This window comes from Columba livia, chromosome 1, assembly GCF_036013475.1.
Source record: "Columba livia isolate bColLiv1 breed racing homer chromosome 1, bColLiv1.pat.W.v2, whole genome shotgun sequence".
NCBI lineage: Eukaryota > Metazoa > Chordata > Aves > Columbiformes > Columbidae > Columba > Columba livia.
The window spans coordinates 139,257,275-139,283,481 of record NC_088602.1 but is presented as its reverse complement, the minus strand read 5'-3'; the positions used below and the strand labels follow the sequence as shown (position 1 = coordinate 139,283,481).

The 26,207-nt window shown below is 41.6% G+C and overlaps 2 protein-coding genes across 3 annotated transcripts in view; one reads left to right on the top strand and one right to left on the bottom strand.

Annotated features, from left to right (window-relative positions):
• The window catches only part of UPK3A (uroplakin 3A), a 64,222-nt gene extending 58,395 nt beyond the window's left edge, over positions 1–5,827 (bottom strand). The window contains exons 1-2 of the mRNA XM_065033067.1: positions 5,697–5,827; positions 3,860–3,923 (exon numbers count right to left, since the gene is read on the bottom strand). The gene's annotated coding sequence lies outside the window, so the exon portion shown is untranslated. The remainder of the gene's footprint in view (positions 1–3,859; positions 3,924–5,696) is intronic.
• Positions 5,828–9,613: 3,786 nt separating this feature from the next.
• KIAA0930 (KIAA0930 ortholog) overlaps positions 9,614–26,207 on the top strand; it is an 88,571-nt gene continuing 71,977 nt past the window's right edge. Inside the window, exon 1 of one of the 2 annotated variants that reach the window (XM_065033060.1) lies at positions 9,614–10,082. In XM_065033060.1, coding sequence (XP_064889132.1) covers positions 9,938–10,082 — 145 coding nt within the window. In that variant the 5' untranslated portion in view covers positions 9,614–9,937. The remainder of the gene's footprint in view (positions 10,083–26,207) is intronic. The other variant, XM_065033053.1, reaches the window with a different exon arrangement.

Sequence of the window (26,207 nt, the reverse complement as noted above, 5' to 3'; positions counted from 1 at the left end):
TTTTCAGCAGGCTGTACATTTATCGAATGTGAAGATGTTGAAAAGTAGACATTTTAATAGATCCTGAAAGCATTAGTTCCACTCCAGCTCCACTGAAAAGTCTGGCTCCATATGCAGCATACACTTAAACTGTTTCATAAAGTCTGAGCTTAACGTTGTCCCCAGCTGTGAATGCCAGTGACAGGAAATACTAGGAACTTGGCTTAGATCTGTTCATATCAATAAGCTGGGGAAAGTTAACAGGTTGTGGCTCTTTGCTTCTGCAAGTTCAGAACTATTTTTAAAAATATTTGCTTTCTCTCAATAGGCTGCTTCTGCTGAGAATTTCAAAATGCCAGCAACTGTTAATTAAGTATTCTGCTAGTAACACCACACACTTACATGGGTAGGGAACCCAGAGCTCAAAAAAAGGTGGGTGGCACTAAGCACACTCTTGTCATTATAATTTGTGCACACACCCGGTATGTCAGTGACAAAGGGACAAAATGCCAGAGTCTTCATATTTTTTTGCCTCCCAGTCACTGTTCTAGCTCTTCCATAAAGCATATGCCCTTTGTTGTCACTAATTACACCTATGTAAATAACTAATGTCTGTGCTGAAATATACCTACTACTCCTCAGATTCATTTCACTATATGCAGGTGGTCTTCATAAAGGCTGACTTAAGTCTAGCTTTCTTTCATAGTCATTATTAGAATTTCAGATTCTTTTCCCATCAAAATAAGTTATCCTTCTGCCTCAGAATAAGTCAATAAAACAGATAAGCAATTTGTGTCACCGAGGCCAATGTAAAGCTTCTTGCACTTTCCTACTTTATGGATTTAGTGCCAAGCACAGAGGCAAAATTAGCCTAAAGTAATCCAGACTAATCTGATAGTTAAAGTGAGATACCAGTTTCTGGGTCCATGCAAAAAATATTATACCAGCTAGATTCTTGGCTAGTCAAGAATTTAAGAAGTAGTGCATGGTACTGTTCAAGACACATTTGTCAAGAGTACTGGTCCAGGTGGCTAGGTGCTGGCCTTCTGGCAAAACACATTCTTGGTTATAGACTTTCCCCGACCTCAAAAGTCTCTGTCCTTCCCTCTGTTGCAGTTCACCTTCTCACTCTGTTAAGTTTTGCGTTAAGTATGGATTAGCTTTTTGCAAGTATGTACTCTGCTTGGATTAGTAAGGCCCAAGGCTTCTTGAAATGTCCAAGCCTTACTAGGATTCAAGTCTTATTTATATATTTTCTTATGTTTCACCTTGTGAGGATGAATTTGTTGAATTTTACTAAGTATACGTTCATTTTCAGAGGTACAGTTGATTCAAATACAAGACATAACTTGCCAGGCATTGCTGTATATAAGATACTGTATAATACACTAAAAGCACAATGTGTGACTATCAAGACATATATAGTCTGAAATTTAGGAGGTAATTTTTTTTTAGGTGGATGAAGAAAATTTAGGATGATTTGGAGTGATCATAAATTGTTGTTGTGAACTTACTAGATGGGTGCCAGTTTAAGAAATACATACATATTTCTGTATTTTCTGTAAGAATAGCAGATCCCATGATTTATAAAAACATTTATTGAAAGGAGTATGGCTAAGAGTTCTCAGAAGTAACAATCACTCCTGAGCACTAATAAATGCTTTACAAGTCAATAAACAATTGAGACCATTTTCACAGCTGAAGACTATAGCTACCTTAGCTAGTTGTGAATTCTCAGTTCACCACTGGTGAATCATTAACATTGGTGGAAAAGGAAGATCTCATGGAGGCAACTGAATAGTCTTAATATCTTAGCATCTAACCTTGAGCTAGTGCTGAGAAAAATGCATGATGTCATCATGAAGATACTGAAAATCACCAACATACTGTAACAGTTGGAGACCCATCTTGAAAATAACATTCCCATTTTCACAGGTTTCCTTCCACCCACCTCTGACCAAAATAATGATCATTATGTTTTGACCCTTGTGAGAAAAGGCAAAGTTTCATGTATGTTCCTTTAATCATGAATAGTGCCTTCAGACTTCACCTTCTTTGTTTTGCTTTACAACTTGAACATAACTTCTCCTTCACAAAATTAGACATTGAGCTTCTTGCACATGTAAATGCCTTGATGCCTTTGTAAGAGACATTTACTATCTATATTCTACAGAAGCATATAGAAAAAGTATTAAGCTTAAAAACCACAAGATGAAGTCCTGACCTCACTGACACCAAGGCCAACTTTCACCTAAGATCTTCTTAACAATAAAACTGTTTTTTCCTAAGCAGGAAAGAATTTCTCTAATTTGAAACTTGATTTCCATAATTCATGTACTATATAATGTTACATGTATATTTATACAACTACCAGAATATTTTGCATAGGTGAAGAAATATTCTAATTAGATGTGAGTGAAAGAAGAAGCTCTGAGCAGAGTTCAGCCAAGTGATCTGTAGAGAAAACCTTTGTCCCAGAGGTTAAGAGTTTAAAATTATCTGAATTGCCTTGAATGTAGTTGTCCCATTCTGAATGTTTGCTTAAGTAATCATGAATCCAAAGAAAACCCACCATACAGAGTGATTTATCTAGGGCTGCTTCTCATGTAATTTATTAGATCACTCCAGCTTATAAAAGCAGATCTTCTGGAGAGTATTTCTTTTGCTCTCCGCTCACAGGTTCTTTCTTCTTTTGCGTGTTATTTAAAACATTAACTAATGCTAATTATACTTAATACTGAAAGACTAACACAACTATACAATATAGTAAAATTAGCCTTACATTAAAACTGGCAAAATAAAAATACTGTTCTGTTACAAAAATTGTAGGCTTTTAAAAGACACTTCTGGTTAGGTATTTCTAAAAATAAAAGATTCAGTCATTACTAGTTGCATTCATGCAATTGTTACTCATTCTCAAATTTGATTTTGCCCCTTCATTTCTGGAAGTATACACAAAAATTCATGAGTTTAAAATCTCGTTTCCAAATTCCAATATAATTATTTAGAATTACCTGCTGAAAATTCAGTTTATTTTTGGAAAGTTAACACACATCTTTTCCCAAGAGAATTAAGAGGTTAATCACTGCATTCTTTGTAAACTGTGCATGATTTGATCACTTCTCTGAACAAGTAATTTATTTTATACCCTCTATTAGTGTCTGTTAGACTTTAACTTTCTCTTTAAGGCAGGCTGAAACCTGTTCTTTGTGGTTACAAACAGACCTTGCAAAAGCCTTCAGCCTCACCCAAACTGGACAGCAAACACGCAAGATCCCAGCAGCAGCCAGACTGGTACAGCTGGTGTTAAACAAGGTCAGTTCACAACCCCGACTCATCTTGCTTAACCACTGCAGACTCACCAACCAGTTCCCTTCAACCAGGCTTGTTGTCTCGCAGGATACAGGTAATACTTGAGCACTCTTTTACACATTCAGAGTTCAGAAAACCTGTGTCCCTAACAGGTGGCGAAGATTTACCTATTGCTGCCTATGCACTCAAAACATGCAACATACATATAGCCTAAAGAGGACAGGCACATGAAGACAGATAACGCAAACACTTAAAGAACTTTTAGCAACGTATTAGCATCAAGTAACACTCCACTGAAAAGCAATGCCAAGTGTGTCACTGCTTTGGACAGACTTCGCAGCAGATACGTGGCCTGTGCAAGCCACACGCTACCTCTGCTGTCTGAGGCAACTTCCCAGCCACTTCAGTTTTCTCAGCAAAATCCTGTACCCTGAATGCAAAGCCTTATCCAGACTGGCAAGGTGTCTCCTTGCAAGGGGCTTGCCTTTACCAAGGGGCTGCCCTATTTCGTCCTAGGCAAGAGCATAGCTATGTAATTAAAAAAAAAAAAAAATTAATGAATTCCTACCTGGACTTCAAATTTGCTGAGCTGATGGAGGGCTTGGGGTAGGTTCATAAGTGGTGGGTTGTTTCTGGATACAATACAAGTACAGTTCAAGGAAAACAATGAAACATTGATTCTGTGCAAGGGGCTTATGAAACTCACAAGCCTGTTATTACAAAGGCCGCAGTTCACATCTCCATCCTATTAAGATAATTGCACTCTCAGGAGCAGCATAGGAGCAATTTAAGATAAAAGGCTCAGGTGCAGAAGACTCAGTAGTTTTGCCTGCAGAAAAGAAGGATCAGGCTGAACTGAAAGCTATTCATACAAGTTCAAATATGTTTTACTCCTCCAATGCAAGACTGAGCACCTCTGGCTTGCATTCAGCATACCCTGTGGCAATTAACTGATAAAAGTAGCGACAGGTATGACAAGAGTAGTACAAAGAAAGAGGGAGGGACAAAAGAAAGCTAAACAGGTAGAACACCTCTAACTTCAGAAATACATGACCTTAAGTACTCTGCTGTGCATTCTGGGGAGTAACTACAAAGAATAATTTTAGCTGGAAAAATCTTGTAACATTGTATAGATAAAATTTTCAGAAGCTTTAATCATAAATTTAATCTCTGGAGCAAAATTTGTCCAGTGCTGAACACTGGAAAGCTCCAGAAGTAACTTCAAATTATATTTCAAGCTGACCAATTTAATACAATTTAAAATGGGAGATGCAAACCTGCTGTGTCTTAAGTCAAAATGCCTTGATGCAGTTAGAAAGGCAATTACATTAAAATGGCAGAATAAGTTTTTGCATATCAATTCACTGGATGGTTCACTGACCCACAAGCATGCATTTAGCAGAAAGCAACAGACTGTTGAAGATGGAGTTGCCCCTATTTATCCTATTTATGACTAAAATATGATTTGGACTTTTAAGTAAATTGCTTAATCTCTTCAGCACAAAACTGCATTTCACGCCCTGTATCTTTAAAATGGATGCAACGTTCATTTGCCCAATGAAACTCTTATAAATCAGAAGTCCTTATTATCAGTAAAGAAAGAAATTTAAAAAATGAGGGTACTTGGATACTTATAATGGGTTGAACAGGACTTTCAAAGCTTCAGAATTACAAAGTCTATTCTTGCAAAAGTTTATGCACCTACAGAGCTTGAAACATGTAAGTAATGCTGATCTTTTTGACAAGCTATTAAGTAGTTACACAAGTTTTGATGGGGTCGCTACCATAAGGCGTATATAGTATACAACTCATCCACTAGAAGTACATTCAAATCCATTAAATAAGCCTATATCTGCTAACTTGCAAGCTTGTTTTCATTGTTAGATATTCAAACACTGCGTAGTCTTATTAACATGCACTAAAGACTATCTCTGTTAGCTGCTACTAAAATAAGTTGTGAGGAAAATAAAACCATACATAAATAACTTGTTTGACTTTTGTATAAGTGTAGCATAGGTTGACTATTATTGACTAATTCAAATACACACTTCACAACATTAAGTCAGCTGGTTATTTACCATGTACTTGAGGGTTTTTTATTGTTTTAGGCATCTGTTGTATAGAACACACATCTTAAGTTAAAGAGATGCATCCAACCTATCCTCTGATCCATACCCTATCCATTTTGTTGATCAACATACATATTTTACATCAGGACACAAAGTGCATTATTATATAAGAAAGCACAGGGATCTATTATCAGGGCCCTGTGCTGGTGGGAAGCCCCCTGGGGGACAGGGTGGGGAGGAGGGTCCCAGGTTAGCAGGGCCCTTGGGGGCCACAGCTCAGCCCTACAGAACCTAAGCAAGGGAACAGGGTAAATCAGAGCTTTGGTCAAAAGGTACTTCCCCAGTGATGAGGCAGGTCCACAGCTGAGCTGAGAAGTCAGCCTGCAGGTCAGGGTCCAGAGGAACATCATCCATAGCCAAACACAGCTGTAGCAGCATCAAAGACAAACATCCTCTCATCATAACTCAGGTAGAACCTGAGAGCTGAGCTTAAATAGTGTCTTGTGGGTGGGTGTGGAAGCCCCAGATAAGGCTGGTCAGGACCATTAAGGCCTATTAGAGCCCTCAGGGCCCTAATTAACCCCTCCACAAGATAAAATATTTATTATTTTGTGTGTAATTGAGTTCAGTGAGAGCATGCATGGTATGATAGGGATCCTGATACCCATTTACAGTGTAACATGGTGCTAAGTGTTGGTGAAGAAGACATTTATGAGCAATATGTAAAGATAGAATATAATCCCCCTTCTCCATGAAGAGTTTGGCTAGACAGAGGGGTTTGTTGTTTTAAAATGTACCATGGGATCTTTAAAACCAAAATCAATTAGCATTTCAGATTTCTAACTGATCCCAAGGGTACTTAATCAATAACCCTTCAAAGAAAAGAGACTTTATCCCTCTCTGTTCTGATCAAGACCTGTGATATACTAGGAGGTGCGCATGGCTAGGGAGGCCTATGAGAAGAAAAACAACCAAGGATTTTATCTGTGGCTTGTTTTGGTAGAAGTCAGAGAAAGTTGACGGTAGGGTTCGGAACTGAGTAGGTGCGGAGAGAAATCCCATCAGAGTTCCAGACCCGAGCGGACAGAGGAAGAAATGCAGCCGACTCAATATGAGTGATAAAGCATACTTCAACTTTATTACCCGAGATAGCGTGCATTTATACCAAATACCATAATTATGCATACTTGTCTCTATCTAATAGGCTAAGCACATTTACTTACTCCACCTACTTGGGTTTAGCTAGCTATGCGCATCCCACATTCTTCTGACTCTTATCTCTTCAAAAATATCCTGACCCTGCCTTAGTTAGTACTTTTCTGTTCCCCCCTTTCCCATGGCCTAATAGACAAGCTAACTAAGGCCTACTTATGTCAACTAAAATGGGCTCTGCTCGTACAGTTGCTTGGTGAACTCATGTCTGTGCTCCTTGAGCCAATCCCCGACAAGTAGGGGCAGGAATACCATTTTGTTGTACAAAAGGCCTGGACGGGGCAGCAGAAGGTTAGCTTAGTTGCTTTTTTTAAGCAAGGTCGCTGGAACTTTAGGGTGAGTGCTCACGGCTCAGCAGAGGGGCTGGACTGCTGGAGGCTCTGGAGAAACTGCTGCAGGGTTGTCTACTAGCTGGTGACACAAGAAATGTCAAGTATTTCCATGTACCCATAACATGGCAGTGGTGGGGGAATCAACCAGTAATCTACTAGGGAAAAATGCCCAATCCTTAGCTAGTACAGTATGACGTGAGGTAAATGAGACTGCCACCTCCTTGGGCAGCATAGAGATTCCTTCCTCCTACCTCAAGTGCCATAACTTGTCATTGTCAAGAACAACTTGCAGGCTAACAGGACAGTCTTCTGCTGCTCTTCCCCTTTGTAAACCCACGGGATAAATAACTCTAAAGCATACATTACAGGGCCAGCACGTGACTGCAAACCTTCATTCTCTCAGAGAACTATCAGACTTAAGAATGGAAGAGGTGCTTGAGTCCTATGATTGTGTGTCCATGCTTTCCATCTCTTTGTAAAAAATAGATATATTTTACTAGCAAAATACTGCATCGATTTCAAAATTATGTCATATTTCTGGTTCATAGTAGAGGCCTTCCGTACTCCTGTCTATACCCCTGTAAAGGGAGAGAAGTGTATGGTTGTAAACAGTATTCAGCAGGTGTCTGACTGTTAGTTTATTGTGTTAGAAGTTGACATGAAATTGAAATTGGAAACATGGCATAAATGTATGCTATTTTGGAGAATGATCATGCAGCATTTGAAAAGTTTTCTTATTAAAATATAGCAAAAAGCCCAGGTCTCCAATGATGTCAGCTCAAGTTGTAAGTCCTCTGCCCCCTTCTCTCCTTCCCACCATGTCCTTCAAGGCTCGCTAACTTTCAAATAGGACTTCAGAGAGAAGAAAAGGCTCCAAAAGCCTTACAATATTTTTAGGAACTGAGGATAGCATAAAGGAATATTATAAACAAAAAAACGTTGAGCAAATTTATTGCAGAAGAAATGGGCATGCAGTTGTATTGCTCTTCATCTGTGGCTTAGCAAATCCTTAATTTATGAGCTGAGGAAGGTCTGGCTGTTGTTGGTATCTGCTGGGGACAAGCAGCAGTGAGGTTTGGGGTCCAATCTCTGCACCACAAGCTGGCTTATTCCCAGATCACCCATTCCTGTTTTATATTACGTCTAACTAGTAAGATGTCCTAATGCTAAGGGAGATGTGACCTGGCTCTTGGAAGATGTTCTGGGGAATTCCTTACATTGGGTTTTGCCCCATAGTGCTGTACCTGTATGGGCAGCAGGGAACAGGTGAGGAAGAAGGCAGATTTGATGTAAGGATGCAAAACAGTCAGTGAGGCAGACAGTAGAACTCTGCCTGTGGTAGCAGGAGTCTGGGGACAAGTCTGTGGGACAGAGTGGAAGGGAAGGGTGTGGAAGAAAGTGGCCAGAAAGCCTGATTGGAAATAAAAGATCTCTGAACATGAGGGACACAGGACTCTGTGGGATGCCTTAGATGACAGTCAAGTGTGTGGCTCTGCTCTCCTTGCAGAGCCTGCCTGCAGGTAGATTTTTTCATCTTGGCCTCATGGGGCCATCTCAGACCACCTGAAATACTGTTTTGCATTTTTTACTTGGACAAGCTTGGTTCTTTCTACAGGAAAATATATTTTTCGCCAATGTTTGCTGGCGTCCTCAGAAGACCAGCCCCTTGACCTGCTTTTCCTGATGAAGTTTAACAAGGGCAAGTATAGGGTCCTGCACCTGAGGAGGAATAACCCCAGTCACCAGTACAGGTTAGGGGCAGATCTGCTGGAAAGCAGCACTGCAGAGAAGGACTTGGGAGTTCTGGTGAACAACAAGTAGACCATAAGTCAACAATGAACCCTTGTGGCCAACAAGGCCAATGGTATACTGGGGAGCATTGAGAAAAGTGTGACCAGCATGTTGAGGAATGTTATGCTCCGCCTCCACTCTGCCCTGGTGAGGCCACATCTGGAGTATTGCATCCAGTTTTGGGCTCCCCAGTTTAAGAAGGATAAGGAATGACTGAAGAGACTCCAGTGGCAGGCTATGAAGATGATTAGGGGCCTAGAGCACCTTTCTTATGTAGAGAGACTGAGAGAGGAGGAGTCTGCTGAGTCTGGAGAAGAGAAGGCTGAGAGGGGATCTCATCAATGTTTATAAATATCTCAAGGGTGGTTGTCAAGAGGATAGGACCAGACTCCTTTCAGTGCTGCCCAACAATCGGGTGAGGGGCAATGGGCATAGACTGAGGCATAAGAGGTTCCATCTGAATATGAGGAGAAACTTCTTTACGGTGAGGGTGCCAGAACCCTGGAATAGGTTGCCCAGAGAGGTTGTGGAGTCTCCTTCTCTGGAGACATTCAAAACCCACCTGGACACATTCCTGTGCAACCTGCTCTGGGTGAACCTGCTTTAGCAGGTGAGTTGGACCAGATGATCCACAGAGGTCACTTCCAACCCCAACCATTCTGTGATTCCTCACTCTGTTTGTAGCTTCCAGATGAAGTTTTTTCCTTTCTAATCCGTACAGGCGAAGGTGTGCTTGTACAGCAAGGAGTCAGATCTCCAGCACGTTTGCGTCGCGTAAATATTTTAGGTTTGTAGCCAATTATTGCCAGGAAAACTCCGCTGGGGTCAACGTAGCGTCAGCCACGGGAAAGTGGGCGGTCCCGCCGGCTCCTGGCCCCGCCCCCTCCCCGCCCAAGGGCGGGGCCAGGAGCCGGCGGGACCGCCCGCTTTCCCGTGGCCGCTGTAGCAGGAAGCTGCGGAGCGCGGCTGGTCAGCGCCTGTGGAAACGATCGTTGCGTCCCGGGGGCTGTCGGCAACGCCCGGGAAACTTTCTGAGGGGGAGCCGGGGAGGGCGGCGCCCCTTCGCCCGTAGCCTGAGGAAGCGGGGCCGGAAGGGTTTTTCGTCGTTTGCCACCGGGCGGCTCCCGGCTCCGCCCGCCGCTGCCGGGAGAAGCCGTGCGGGGCGGTGGGGGCGGCAGCGCCGGGTGCCGCGGCCGCCTCCGCGGGGCGGCCTGACATGAGATCATCGCCGGCAGCGGCAGCATGGCCTCTGCCAGGAGCGGCGGCCGCGCCGGGCCGAGGGACGAGGAGACCAACGGCGAGCCGGACCGCTCCCTGCAGCAGATGCTGCGGGCGATAGCGGAGGAGCGGAGCCGCGCCGGCCTCCGACAGGAGATCAGCGGCCTCGGTGAGTCGGCGGCCGGGGCCTCCCTGCGGAGCTGGCGGGGGGAGGGCGGGAGCGGCGCCCCGGGGCCGGGCGGGCCCCGGCGGGAGCGGGGACCCCCCGCCCCTCCGCGGCCGCGGGCTGGGTCAGTCTCCTGGTTGGGCGTGTGCAGCCGGTGGCCGTGGCCGGGAAACCTGTTGTGTGCTGCCGGGCGGTGCTGCTGTCACAGGAATGGGCCCTTCTCCCTTCCCAAGTCCCGAGAGCCGGGGAGAGCAGCTGTCTGCTCCATTGTCTGAAATGCCCTTGGAGAAAAATGGTCAGAAAGCACCACACACATAGCCTCTTTTATTTTTTATGTTATGGTATGAACTATGCATTATGTGTTTTGAAATGCAAACAGAACACATTTTTTTACTCTTGCCAGTGCGTGCGATCGTATAGCTCTCAAATGATCTCTGTGGATGCATTTTTTCCCCTCTTCTGAGTCAAACACCTCCCTTCTCTGAGTAAATGACTTCACACGGCATGCCATGGTCTAGTAAGCATATAACGTTGTGGCTTTTGGTGGTCAGTTGATTTTTTTTTTTTTATTTTTTTTTAAATCGTGGAGGTTTTCTTTAGCTTTATAGCGAGCTTGTTTATTTACATCTTGATCGATGCAAATTTTACATGACATGTCTTTCTTTAGCTTTTCGCAAAGCCTATGCATTGCGAAATAAAAGTTTGAAGTTGAAATTCCATTGACTTTAGGTGACGGAGTGGTACAACAGCTCCCTTAACCAAAATCCTTCACATCAGGAAACTCTTCTGGCTAAGCTAATAGATAGAAATGGCTCGTTTTTCCATGCAACAATAGAGACCATAGACAGAGGTTTCGATGTGAGGAATGGTTTCTACCTTGTTCACAACTTTCTGTGTGTCCTGGACTGGATGTGTGCTCCAAGGAGATGATTTCACAGAAATCGTTGCAGGGTCAGGGCTTTAAATTATAAACTGCGATGTGCAACACTTTCTTGTTTCTTCCACCTGGCCTTTATTAATGGCTGATCCTCCCTCAGCTCATTTATAAGGTCCCAGAAGTCTCAGTTTCTGAGTCTTCACTAAAACCTCAGAATGAGTTTTTATTTGAGTTTTACTGGCTTTGTGATGTGGATTGGCATGGGAAATCTCTCTGGTTCTCCATCTGAACTTTGTGCATCAGTTTGTCTGCCAGTGCTTACTGTGGTCTGCACAGGGAGAAACAGCCTCTCCCTTCTTTATTTTTGCCTTGCATATAATGAAAGCTTGTGCAAATAAAGAGAAATAATGAGTCTTTCTTGTTTCTTTATGCTTTTTTCTAATGGATTTGGATCTCCAGGCTTTACTGTAGTGTAAAAATGTTAAAGGGCCAAAGAAAGTGTTGTGGCAAAGAAACTGTGAACAAACAAAACAGAAAAAATACCACAAAATCTAAATGCCTGTGAGATTGTATTCATTGAAAAGCTGTTGTGATTTCATGTTTGGCTATATCATGTTTGAATGAAAATGAAACCTCCCAGGAATAGAAATATTGCCATTGCTTTCTTTTACTGAAATTGGAAGAGGAGATACTGTGTTGGCTGGTAACAATGTGGAAATGCTTTGTTTCCTCTTGTGTTTGAAGACATAAACAAAATAGCTTATCATGAGAAGTCCTGCAATGTAACTTTGGGATGATCATGCAATTAATGGGACAGCATTGCGCCTTTCTTCTACCGGACGAAGGCTTGAAAAGAAAACCTCAGGAGAACTGCCTGGGTCATTGAACTGAGGGGCTGATCCTGACTGTGGACGTTTGCCTGTCTCTGTACCTGTGTGGAGATAGGTTAAATGACACCACAGCAGTACTTCAGATGTTCAGTTTTTCTATCCAGGGAACGGAGCTGAACTTTAAGCTGAAAACGCTGCAGTTTGCCAAGCTGCTATGCCTCTCCCACCAGTGCGGTGTCCTGCAGGTAGAGAACTGCCATGGAGCTCCTTGCCCTGGGCAGCGATGGGTGCAATGGACCTTCAGCCCTGGTGGTTGTGGGACAGTGTGACAATTTTAACGCAGGGAAAATCTGCTCTGTGGTGGCTATTTCTGAGCACAGTTGCTGAATATCAGTTTCTGCTGACATTCCCCTTGCTAGTCCCCAAGCACTGCGGAGTCACAAAGTGGGACCCCTCTCAGGATTAGAGGTTGCAGACTCAGGTTGCCACAGGGACATTTAAATTGTTACAGCTTCTGACCAGCTTTTAAAAATCTATACATATTATTACATAAAGTTTGGGAGGAACATATTGGAAAGCTTCCTTAAGGCCTAGGAGGCAGATAATCTCTCTGTGCTATAAATCTCCAGTTCTGTATATTGGAAGATTTTCCAAGGTTTTCATTTCATTGTGTGCTGCACAATACCTGATATATAACATTGTCACTCCCAGTGAATGAGAGCTCTTTTTCCCTATTCTGTGATTTATTATGAGGGAAGTAAGTTGTTTAAATACTTCTCTTAGGAAAAATGGGGTGGTTTTGGAGTGGTGCTCCATATAAATGGTAGATGAACAGGAAGTTATCAGGTGTAATCCTTTGCCTTAAATTTGTGCATGTCTTGACCGCGCTAGCAAATGCTGTTGCAGGGCATGCAGCGTAGCCTCGGCTGTGCCAGAGTATGTTGGGCACCCACAGCACAGCAGATGTAAAGGCTTTTCATTGAGTTCAGTACTCATGAAAGTAGCCACAGTCCCATATGGGTTCAGGTGGGTAACACAGAGGATTTGTCTACTCTTTGTGCCTGGGTGCTGTTATTCAAAGGAGTCCCAACGACCCAGCTTGTGGCATGTCACCTGTTGGGCTGTGGGATGAACATACAGCTGGTTTTATGTTAGTGGTGTTTCTTTTTGTAGTGGCCAAATCCTTTTCAGCTGTGTCAGTAGGTTAAACCTGTTGTGAGGTTTTTCTGAGCTCTCTTGAAACCAGCTGGCAAATACTTTGACCAGGTTAAATTCTGGGTTTTCCCTCAGCGCTGTTAGCCCCTCAACAATAAAATGGGACTCACTTGGTCATCATTTGGGCAGCCTCTCTCTTTTTGTGTGTTTTGTTTAAGTGAGCACATACTGTCCAGCCTAAGAATGAAATTGCTGGTTTTGCTGACACTAGGTTTTGTGGAGGTAAATTGCCTTATTTCGGGAATATCACATAAGCATTTGGATAAGTATTGTCTGAAAATGTAAATCCGCTTCCATGGGATTTCCCATATTGTCCTGTTTGTGTAATTTAGAAAATATAGCAAATCTGACGTCATGCTTCAAAATAATGACTCATGCATATGACTCCTTACCAAGGAAGGATGATGCCTCTTTGAGAAGAAGTCTTAGCTGGATGTTAGTGTCATCCAGTTGTGCACATTATTACACTAGTATTGTGTGCAAACTCACTCTGAAATGCTGTTTGTTTGAACCTTTCTCTGGCAAAATCATTTTCCTGGGGGAATGACAGACTTGCTGGGTGTCTCCTCAGCCAGGCTGTGTGTAGTGTTCTGAAAGTACCTTTTTGGCCAAAGCCCTGAACTGGGATGATTAATATTTGGTTGTGCTTGAAACTACTGTGTAATGTTGTCAGACGCTTAATTTCCTTGTGTTCTTTTGTTCTCCAGTGACAAATGGCCCTGCCTTTAGTGCAGCAAAGTGTGCTTGGGTGGAAGTGTGACTTCGTGCATACTGGAACTTAAAATGAGTAAGAGAAAATAAATAGGTAGATCTGAATAATGTCTTGAACTGTGGCTGATCAGTAATGAAGATACGTAGCAGGGCAAAAGGTGGAGAAGTCATAGGGATCCTGAGAAGCTGGTGGCTGCGGGAGACCAGGAATAAACAGGCAGTTGAAAACTGCTGCCAACAGGCACTGAAGGTCTGTAATGGTGGTGGTCACAGGTGCCGATGGAGAGGCTGGACCCTGCAGTGGACCCAATAGTCTTGTCAAGTAATGAAGTGTTTCTTCTGTTTGATTTCCTGGTGGTAGAGGAGATGCTCTCGTATTTGACCAACTGTGGATAAGAGGAGAGCAGAGGAGGATGTACTTGGCATAGGAACATTCATCCTCTAAGTCTGAGGATTGCTTGGGCTTGTTTGCGCAGCACTGCACCTCAGGGCCTGTCATGTGAGTGCAGACAGGGATGATTCATGTGCCAAATTATCTTGATGAATAAATCCTGGAAATAAATAGGTCTCTAGCTTTCCTGAGAGAATGAAAGGTGAGGTGGCATACAGTAAGTGCTCGTGCACGTGAGTGTTGTGAAAATATGATGGAAACAAGGACCCAAGTGGGAAAACATCAGCAGAAGGATAAAGAATGGTGGAAGAAATTTTTGGAAAGCCAAAGGGGTTACAATGAAGAATTGAGAAGAAGAATGAATAACTTAGATTTGAAAATACTAGATTCAGGCTTTAACTCTATCACAGTGTAATAACTTTTAATTAAATTATAGTGTTAAAGAACGATATATTTGCTTCTGAAACTTTGAAAAAACTGTAGCCACTGAGTAGGTGGAAGTGTCTGCTGAGAATTTGCTGCAGCACGGAACTGGTTTGACAGGAGAAGCTTTCATGCAGAAACAAAATGTATTCTTCATTTGTGGTTCCTCCTGGAATTACTTCAGTGAGTTGTCTAGTCAAAGGTGAGAAACTACAAAAGCTGGGAAGCGTTGTTTTCTTTTGATCTATGAATAACGAGAAGGTATGAAAATCACATTTGTCCTAACAAAAACTCAAGGGACATATACAACCAGATTCAGTAACTATATGGGTAATGTCCCCTGTAATAAGTTAGTTTAATAAGTATGTTGATAAATTTACTTTCTTTTCATTCAACATATTTAGAAGGATTTGAGTTTAAAATACAGTTTTTACAACTTGTACTTGAGTATCTGTATAAGTTCTTTTATCCTATCTGTAAAACATTTTGCAGCTAATGAATATGAAATGTTCAGTAAAAAAAAAAAAAGAATAGTCAAATACTGAAGGGAAATAATACTAATGTAAGTAACTTATAAATAGTAAAATTAAAAAAAAAAGTTCTTAGAGTATCTTCCTAATCAGTGTAATAAAACCCAAACAACAACAAAAAAATCAACCAACCCCCCCAAAAGAACCCCAAAACAAACAAAAAGAAACAACCGACACCCACCAAAAACAGTAGCACAGTGTTCCAGCCAGGCAAAATCTGTATTTCTTTCCAGGAAAAGTTCTAGGAAATACAAATGCAAAGTAAGATCAGAACAGATTATTTAAATCAGAGTTAAAGTAGGTTCTTTGAGGTAAAGTGATTTAACCAGATCACCCTGGGTATCGAGCCTCAGATTTGTGTTGGAGAAAGATGAGCAAATAGCAAAGAAACTCCTGTGCAAAAATGGGTATAATGTGATGTGGTGTTTTTTGTTTGTATTTTTTGTTTTGTTTTTTTGAGGTAGAAGTGAAAGATTATTTTAAAGCTGCCTTTTTTTTTTTTTTTTTCACCTGGCATAGAAAACTGTCTTTGAGGAATTTCTGAAATCAAGTGTGCACGTAGCTATTTGATGCATAGTTGAGTTCTTAGATGGGGTGGTGTAGCAGAAACCACAACTGGAGCCTTTTCTGAGACCCAGTGGGTTTGCTCATGGGGTGGGAATGTGCTTCTGCTTGTCCAGCATCCCTCTGTGCAGGACCGATGGGGAAAATGATGTTCTTGTTAGCTCCTGCCAGGGGTCTGTTTTGGTGCTGTCCCACCAAGGCCCAGGGGCAAGGCGCAGGTCTGGGCGTGCTGGAGAACGGAGGGTGGGAGAGGGGAGCTTGTGGTGCTGCTCTGGGGTGAGCCTCAGCAAATAGCGCTGCTCATGTGAGGAGAACCATTTGTACTGCAAGGACATCAGACTTGGACAAGTCTGGTGGAGGGTAGTTTGGGATGCCTGTATAAGGGCTGGAGCGAGTAATTCTAAAACCAGGGTGCAATGCCAGTTTTTAAGGTAATGTCTCTTACTGTAATGTATTAGTTCGAACAAAGTACTTGAAGGTGGCTGCTGGGGAGTTTTCTTTCTGGCAGGGTTGTACTAGGTGACCTGCTTTTTGCTGTAAGAGCTGTAGGTGCCCCTTTAGATCACCCAGCTGCCAGCACCTACAGCCTCACACCTGGGGATGCCTCAGCCAGCACTGGCAGCCAAGCCCAGCCTTCAGCAGAACCACTAAAGGTAACTCTACACTCTCTTTTTGCTGGTTTGTGTTGCTTTCTCCTCACTCTAATACTTCTAGTCTTTAATACTTCTGTCATCCAGAGATGTGGTAAATGCCCCATCCCTGGAGATGTTCAGGGCCAGGCTGGATGGGTCTCTGAGCAACCTGATCTAGTTGAAGATGTCCCTGTTCATTGCAGGGGGGCTGGACTAGATGGCCTGTGAAACTCCCTTCCAACCCAAACCATTCTATGATTCACCTGTTTCTGTTGGTATCACAGAGCAGAAGAGAGGCTGTGCTTTTGCTGCTGTGTGTTTCTGTGCTGCAGTGGTGGGGACTGAGAGGCGGACAAATGAGAAACTCACACTGGGATAGGGAGACCTTGTGATGTTGGGACAGGATTGTGTAGAATTATAGACAGAGGCAAATAATGTTGTTTAATATTAAGGCTGAAGAGAAAATAACAGGTGTCAGAAGGATTACTGACATCTTTTGTCCTAGGATTGCATCCTGCCACTTCTGCAGTCAAGCATAGGATATTTAGGAATATCAGTGTAGGATCAAGTCATGGAGAATGGCAATCTGGCGTAGACTCTAGGGCTGCAGCCTTCCAGGGTAAATACCTTTTCCTTTTTTTTTTTTTTTTTTAATGTTGGTTCATTTAAAATTCCATTTTCATTGTTTATTGGAACCTCGTTCATGCTTTGTCACTAATGGCCTGTCAGGCTTTCCATTATACACCCGTGTTTTCAGGGGATTTGTACTTTGGCTGTGAAGGTTAGCTTCTGTCAGGAACTTGACAGACATCATCCCAGATCAATAATATAATGTGGTCTTTCTTTTATTACAGCTTTTACGTGTTTTTTCAGCAGTGGGGTTATTAGTTTATTCTTTCTTTTAATGGAGATAGAGCTTTATGGGATTTTCATGTCCTGCTCAAGTGTATACGTGTTCAAATTATAAGAGTCAGACTGGAGATGCTGAAGTAAGGAGGTAAGCTTTTTTTTAAAAAACAACAACAATGAATAGCACAAAGCCCCACCCCCCAAAAAATCCAAGATACCCTTCAGAACATTGTTTCCCCAACTAAATAAGCAGGTTAGTTTTTAAAACAAGTCATGGTGGTGTTTGTTTTTTGGATGCTAGCAAAAGTTTTTGGATATACTCTTTTTTTTTTTTTTTTTTAATGTAGTCCCTCAGGGCTGAATTATGAATCTGTAAGCTTCACAGTGGGAATAGTCAAGGTATTTTAAAACACCCATCTCTTATGTACATAGTACTGTAGTTCTAATTGATATCCTAACTGTTTGATTTGGTTATTGTAGCAGTGTATTCTCAAAGTCTTTAATAGGGTACTAGTTGTAAATCCATTTTGAAGTCTAAGAGAAGGATGGGAGGTGTGGTTTAGGGATTAAAATACAGTTTACCTTTACAGTTCAGGATGGATCTTCTAAGGATTTAACAGTATATCTGGTTGTGTTCTTTCCAAATACATGAAAAATTTGATTTCCTGAAGGATGAAGCGTAATAGTCTCCCCTCTCATTGTCTATGTTCAGAATGCTGATCAATAAAGAAAGCTCAGAGGATGCAAAGTTTTCAGCAGTTGAAGTACACTGTGTTTTATGTTCCAGCTGCATTTAGGGAAAAACAAAAGCATGTGATTGAATAGTTATAATAAATGTTGCATGTATTTATCCTTGTAAATGGGCTAAGTAGGATCAGGGTAGCAGGTCACTGACATTGAAAGTATTACCATGAAGTGAATGATAATGTGGAAGAAGGAAGTCTGTACCAAATCAATTCATGGTTGCAGGAGCCCACTGAATAATGAAGCTACTTTATTCCAGTCAGTATTCAAAAGAATGTGAAACAAGCTGGTTTTGGTCTGTTTGCAGCCCCTTGAGCTAAACAGGGTCAGTGTCAGAAAATCAGGATTGCTCTTTTTTGTATGTGTGTGAGCCCAAAGAATGTATTGATTACTTTTCTTGATGAAGGAAATAAAATACAGTCAGGATACAGAAGCACCAGATACAGCACCACACTGTTCCTGTAAAGGAGTTACAGTACCCTGGGCACACTTCAGCAGCAGTTCCATTGACTGAAGTTAATCAGATGCAGCAATAGTCCTAAGTATTTTTTTATCTGAATTCTTACAGTTTAAGGCATGAATACTACATGTGAGGATTTATAGGGTATTCTACAATCCCATTTTAGAAACAAGGCTTTAGAACTGAAGCTCTTATTTTGGTTTGCCTGGTCTCTAGTACTCTAGTACTGACCATGTGCTAGTACTACACAGAAATTGAACCCTGAAAACAATAATATTATTTATCTTCCTTCTGTGGGGGGTCCTTAAACATGTTTCATTAGGGGGCTCACAGTTACATCCCTCTGAGGTGAGTGTATTGTGTTGTAGGCAGATAGGGTGTTGTGCCATGAAGAGCGATCCCTTTTGGGGCCGTGTCCTTCCTGCCCCTGCAGAATGAGGAAACAGCTACTGCTGCTGGTATTTAGGCTGTGTTTGGTGTTTCAAAATATTCCTTGCATAATTTTCTTTTTTTACAGCTAGATCTGTCAGAAAGCATAGCACATGGCAGGCAACCAATAGTCCTTCATGTTAGGACCAGTTTCGAAGCATTCCAGGGTGTTTCCTGGTGTGCTGGATTTCCTCAGTGAGTGGGGCTGAGGCTACCTCTGGTTTTGATGTTAGTGTTGAGGTGATGAAAATCTTGATCGCTTGATAGCGACCTAGTTTATTGTAAGCTACCGTGCAGAGGAGAGAGGCAGTGTATTAGTAATTGCCAGAGGCTGCCTCTGTGCCTGGATTTGTAATTTCAGGAAATTTGGCATTGTGTTTGGCACTTTATCCATCCATTGGGGCTGCAGCAATGTATGGTCTTCTGTAGGAAGACAGGCTGTGTTTAGCCTTTGAACACTTGAGTGGTGTTTCCCTTGATCAAATGGATGTGGAAGATGTATTAATTCTGATCATTTATATCTGGAAGTAATGTAGATAGTTTTAGCTCCATTCTCTGTTTGCATGTCTAACTATCAAGTTTGGATAAAAAGAAGTGAATTGGGAGTTTTTGGTCCTGTCTCACAGGGCTCCTTGTGATCAGCAGGAACTTGAGAGAGAAATTAAAATGCTAGTGAAGCTTAAACTGTCTTTATGCTATGAAGAGTTTGATTTAGTTGCCTCGAGATGGTGAAACATCATCGAGGTGAGGGAAGTGTTTTGAAATGGATTTATAGTTTTCTGCTAAGACCTGTGAAAGATTTTACCAGAAATCTATTACTCTGCTATTTCAGAGAACAAATAGAGGAGTTCTTGAATGTCTAGCAATGTTTTATCTTCAGTAAGGAGTACATTTACTTGCTGCCTTAAGGGACTGTGAGAGGTGGATTTTAAATTTCCATAAACCTTAATGTACCATAATAATACATAGGATGTTTAGTGTGATTTAAGTAATCCTGAAGAAGATGGTTTATGACCTCATAAGGGTCACTTCTGCTTAGTTGTTGCCTGAGTTCATCCTTTCAGAAAGAAAGCAGCAAGCTCATCACTTAGAGCTGAAGCTCTGTGTAAGCCCATCGGCTTCCTAAATAATCATCATTTAGCTTTTTAGGAATGCTTAGTATTTTTTTTTCTTGGTTTTAATGAGAAGTTTAATTCTGCCTAAATAATGAAGGTCTGAATGGATGACCTGTGTTTTTTTTTATAACAAGGCTGACGAAACTCTAGTCAAAGCATCATGTGAATTGTTAGTGGGCCATGTTGTACGTGAATAAAGGGAAACTAATTTAATCCTCTTTGATCTTTGATATTATAAGCAGAGATTACATTATGCTGTGTTCTTTAGTCTGACTCACCAGATTTGCACTGGATTGTTTTTCAGAAGCAACTTTTTTTTTTTCCTTTCAGTTAAAAAAGAAACAAAGATGTAAAGGTGTACATGAGGTGCTTTGGGGATGCAGGTGCTTTAAAAATGTTCCAGGATCAGAGTAATGATTGTGAAATTTTTCGCTTTCTTCTGTTCAGCAATGTCAGGCTAACTCATTTGTTTATATCTATATACATGCGTATGAATATTTAATTAAATGCATTGAGCCTATTACAAGATAAAACTGTGTTTGTTTTGTTTTTATGGAAGAGTGATGCCTTTAGTACTTGTTCCATTTTTGAGTGTGCCTAGTTGCTCCTAGAAACCAATGGGGAAAAAGTGATCCTAAGCCTAACACAAAAAAGTGAAAGAGCAGGCAAAATGTAAGATCCAAAGTATGCTGCTTGCTGCTATAAAAATGACGCTGGTTTGCATTTATTTCTAAAGTAAAATTTCTAGGTGTCTCCAATATAAAGAGATTAAAAAGTTTGGACTTGCTTGGAATCCTGTCTTGAAGCTCACTCTAATGTTTTACTCTGAGGCTTTATGATTTTAAGAGGCTTAAGCTTTGAGGCTTTTGTAGACAGTACTAATGATGTAGGTGCTACGCTCTGAGGAGGCTGGTGTCCCGTTTTGGGAAGCCGTGCAATCCTCTGCATGCGAGGCAGTCTGTCTTACATCCTTACTGCCAGGAGCACCTCCTTCAGCTGGTGATATTTTACTGTAATAAAAATTTTCAGGTGTTGCCAGGGTATAGAGTCATTGACTGTCCTGAGTTGGAAGGGACACACAAGGATCATTGAGTCCAACTCCTGTCCCCGCGCAGGACAACTCCGAAATTCACACCAGAAGACTGTCATCCATCTGGCGATTGCTTGAGACTTTGAGTCCTGAGTCAACCTGAGGTTTTGTCTTTCATAGTTCTTTTTGCTGGATGTTCCTGACACTGCAGGAGGGGGAGGAATGAGTCACTCTCTATACTGGAACATAGTTGAAGTCTATAACCCTGCATGCAGACACTGAAGAGGGATATACCAACCATTAATGCTGAACTTCACAGATCTGCATTTAGCGTCTGCTCTTCTGTGGGTTTCTTTTGTGATTTTGGGCAAGTTGCTGGCAGTCTTTCCACCTGCGTTCACCATCTGGTATTGGCAAGTAATAGGCTGTTACCTCAGAGGGAAAATTCTCCTGTGGTTCACAACTACTAATATCTCTGGGTCAAAGGGTGAGAGGGACTTGAGAGTTCCCTCCATAAGCAGCATCCCAGGGGAGAGGAATAGCGTAGCCACAGTGCAGTGTACCAGGGAAAGCATGGGTCTGTCCAGCATGGACAGTCCTCTTCAGTCCTGAGCTCCTTGGATTGGCAGAAGGATTGTTCAATTGAGAATAGAAAGGAAAACTGAAGACTGACAGTTCACATCTTGCAGAGTTAAGTGATTTCATGGCTTTTTGTTCCTCATCTGAACAAAAACAATGCCTGTAAATAACATAAATTTTGCTTTATTAACAAAAACATAAACACACAGTTGTCTGTGGGTTTTTTGGGTCAAAACTTCAATTCTTAGGTCCTTTCCAACCTGAATTGTTCTATGTACCTGTGTACATGCCAGAGAAGAAGAAAGCTCCAGGTTAAATTTCTCATCCTGTATTGTTGCAAAAGGGGGATATCAAGCATAGGCATGGCCGCCTTCTTTCTGCTTTCCTGGCAAGAAACTTTAAAAGGAATTACAAATGTTTCTTCTTCAGCAAAATGCTGTGAAATATGCAGCAATTGAAAATGTAATGCTTACCTTGCACTTGTTACTGTATCTTAAACATGAGGTTGAGGACACTATCTAAAATTTACAGAAAACAAAAGGACAGAGGGGAAACTGGAGTTTCTGTGATTGTATCTGAAGCCTTTATGTGTCTTTTCAAATGTAAGATCTATGCTTCAGTGCTTTGACTGAATGGAAGAATATTAAGATTTATATTCTTTGAAACTCTAGAGGCAACATCAAAAGGTGGTAAGCTATGTAATCAAAATCACAGGGGAGGGTGTTCGTAAGCCCAAGGGTAGGAAAAAGCAGAAAAAGACATTGCTTTTTTGTGCTTTTGCTGAGGAATTTTCTAAATAAGACCTTTCTTTCTCAACTCACATGTTCCTACTTGAGACCTTGTAACTGTCATGAGATGGAGGTGGTGATTTCTCAACAGATAAAGGTTGCAACCGTTTCTGGTTTTATAAACCATATTTTGTAATGATTTTTTTTTTTTTTTTGTCTGTAGAGAGTGGCTGGTTGAGGGTGAGGGAAGGCACGAGAAACAGAGCTGAAGTGTCAAACCATAGTCATGTTAGAGGCAAAAAACTAGGAAGGCTCTTAAATATTTCATCCAATATCATGTTCCCTGGGCCACTTTACTGTAGTACACCCATGTGCAAGCCTTCCAGATCTGTAGGGATCTTAGTAGATCTTAGCTGTGCAAGTCTCTAGAGGAGGAATTGGAGCAGTGATGCTGGTTACAAATGGAAAGAGGTTGCATGTTTTCAGCAGCTAACATGTTAACACTAGGCTAAACCTCCATTTGTTAAACCGAATATCATAGAACCTTTGCAGTAGTTGCTCTCTGTCTTAAGGAGTAGGGTGCTGCTGGCTTTAGAGCAGTTGTTTTAGATGCTTTCTGACTGAAGTTATGTCACAGATATTACTAAAATTCCTCCTTTTTTTTTTTTTTTCCTCCTTTCTCTCTTTTAACCAGTAATGACCATTTCCCCAGAAAGAGAATTTATTTTGTTTTCAATTGTTCTGTTGTGAACTACATGGAAATCTTGTGCTTTACTTGAGGTTGTCAAGGAACAATACCTTTCCTCACACGTGCAAGATGGCTGCAACACAAAAGGCCTGTGTGCTCTCAAGGGGATTGATGTTCAGTTTTGGGCCTCTCATCATAAGAAAGACATTGAGGTGCTGGAGAGAGTTCAGAGAAGGGCAACGAAGCTGGTGAGGGGCCTGGAGCACAAGTCTGAGGGAACTGGGGCTGTTCAGCCTGGAGAAAAGGAGGCTGAGGGGAGACCTTATTGCTGTCTACAACTACCTGAAAGGAGGTTGTAGCATGGAGGGTGTTGGTCTCCATGTAGCAAGTGACAGGATGAGAGGAAATGGCCTCAATTTGTGCCGGGGAGGTTTAGATTGGATAGTAGGAAAAAATTCTTCATGGAAAGGGTTGTCAGGCACTGGAACAGGCTGCCAAAGGAAGTGGTGAGTCACCATCCCTGGAGGTGTTTAAAAGGCGTTTAGATGAGGTTCTTAGGGACATGGTTTAGTGCTACAGTTAGGTTATGGTTGCATTCAATGATCCTTAGGGTCTCTTCCAATCGAAACAATTCTATGATTTTATGGTCTCCAGATCTGCAGTTTTGCAAGCTACTTGCACTGCCTACTGGCCAGCCTTGGAATGGTTTCTTGACCCTTTGATGGTTTCCCAGTGAAGTGATAAGCTCTTAGAAGAAACATTTTTATTTCGTTGTATAAAAGTGGTTTAAAGAGAGGGAACTGTTTTTGCAGTAAGAGGAGGTTTCACTGGGATGCATGAGTGGGCAGACACTCTTCATTTTTATTTTTAGCTAAACAGCTATATTTGTTATCCTATGTTAATACTAATGGAAATGCTAAAGGAAGTGCTGCCTAATTAACTGAATTATCTAGACACTGGCAAAGACATTAAATTTGTTGGACATAACGTTACGTATCACTTTGGGTTGCTTTCTAAAGTCTGCAGGCTAAAGCAAAGTGGGATTTTTAAAGGACTTTTTTTGAGAAGTACCTTCTTTTGTAGATTAGTCATCTTATGTATGTGTGTCAAGTTGGACACCCAGTTGAGAGATACAGTATCAAACATTGTATTTTTTTTTTTAATCTTGGCTGCAAGATGGATGAACAGTGTTGGTTGTCAGCTTCTAAAAGTGGGTGGGTTTATGGTCTAGAAGGTGAGAATTACGACTTCTAGTGCAAAGTTGCCAAGTGCTCACTTGGAAAGCTGCTGCCAATGTTTCTACTTAAAACAAAGAAACTGAATTTGGAAAATACTAGTGTGTGCTAGTAGGCATGTGTAGGAAACAGCTCTGCTTCTGTGCAGACTGCTGTTGTAAGAGTTACTTCTTCCTTCTGCTGTGACAGCATGATGCTAACTAGCAGCCTGCAGCAAAGCTAAGGTGCTAGGGGAGGTACGGACATGAAAACATCAGGTACAACCACACTCTAGGTAGTTTTGTAAGGCTGAAGTTCTTCCCAAGTGTGATTTACTAGTTTTACCTGATCTGCCACAGTAGCCTCTCAGATAGTGCTTTGGCGATGGTATATATTAAGTGTGAAAATGGAAACATTACAGGACTCGCAGTCTTTGATCAGGGTGATTGCTTTGGCAGAGAACAAAAGTAGCATGTGTATATAACATTGAAAATGCACATTTGTCCCATTACAGACAAGTGTCAGCACTCCAGCAGTGCCAGCAAGTGATCTTCCCGAACTGGTTTTAGGTCTTGGAAAGTTTGGGACTGTTGCTGGTAGATCCTGGAGGCAGCAGTAGGGAATATGTAACCATTTGTCCCTTCCCTGCTGGTTGGTTGCAGCCAGTGGGATCAAGGTTGCCTTTGTTAAGGGAGGGTGATTACACCTGCATTAAATTCCCACAGTTCTGTCACTCATGAAACACAGAAGCTTTCTGCATTAGTTTCTTATGTGGAAGGCATAACCGATTCCGCTGGTGTTATCCTAGTGAATAAATTAAACCTCTGGAAGTGATGCTTCACTCCCTCATGGAGTTGCACAAGGGTTTGAATGCAACTTGTGGGGAACTGAACTACTGCATGCTATGAGACACTGAAGTACAGCAAAGTAGCCGATGACTGTTGGATGAAAATGAGTTTATTGTTTCTGTGCACTGAAGTTCAGTAGCAGGTAACTGTATCCTGTCAACTGTGTTGACCCTTGCTATGGTTAGATGTTTAAAGTAAACTGGCAGATGCCTGTATGATGCCGTCTCGATTTGGTATTTCATACTGACACATGATATTTAATTGTTTCTCTCTAAATTGAACATCTAGGATTGTTCTGTCTCAGAAAATATTTATCAAAGTTTTTATGGTTCAATTTGAATTCCACTTTTTCAGAGTGGATATCTTTTAAATCTAGTGCGCTTTGATTCAATGTTGAGTGTTAACTAAAAAAGATGGTTTTCACGGTGTATGTAGTAAATGAAGAGAGAACAGTGACAGGAGGAGAAATGAACCTTAAGAATACGTTTTGCAATGTTTTTTTAGAGGGGGTTGTGTTTGTGTTCCCAGCCACAAAGATACACAGCAATCTAAGTGAACCTGCTCTAGCAGATGGGTTGGACTAGATGATCTCCAGAGGTCCCTTCCAACTCCAACCATTCTGTGATTCTGTAATCTTCTCTAGCAGGAAAAGAACAAGAGCAAATGGAAGTGGAGAATTGAGACAAATGTGGATGAGAGAAAGTAAGGTCTCACACACCTTCCCCTTCTGAGTAATACAGAAACCATCCCAAGGAAAAGAAAGGAGAAAACCACAGTGCCCAGGATCCAAGCACTGAGACTTCTTGATGCTTTTTTTGTGAGCAAACAGTTGTTTTCCTTTGATAGTTTCATTACCTGCATGAAATGAAGTAACAAATAAGCAAGACTTTTTTCCAAGATGGGATGTATCAAAAGAGGGTCCAAACTTGAGGAAGCGCTAAAACCATGGCCAAACTTTGTGGCCAGTGTTCAAACTCAGGCACGTTCAGTTATACTCTTTTCTGTCACTTTTAGTGGTCTTTCAAAATACCACACAAAGATTTCTATGTCCATTGCATTTTGGGAGCCAGCATCAAATGTATTGCAACACTATATGTTATTATGTGGCTATCATGTAAAAGTAAGCATTCATCTTAATGTTTGTGTTACGAAGTGCAGGTATTCATAGGCTTATAATCTCCTTTAGGATGAATTGCAGGATCAGCTGAGTTGTTCTCTTCACATGACTTACACAAAAACGTTTTGTGGAGTTGGACATAAATAATACATGA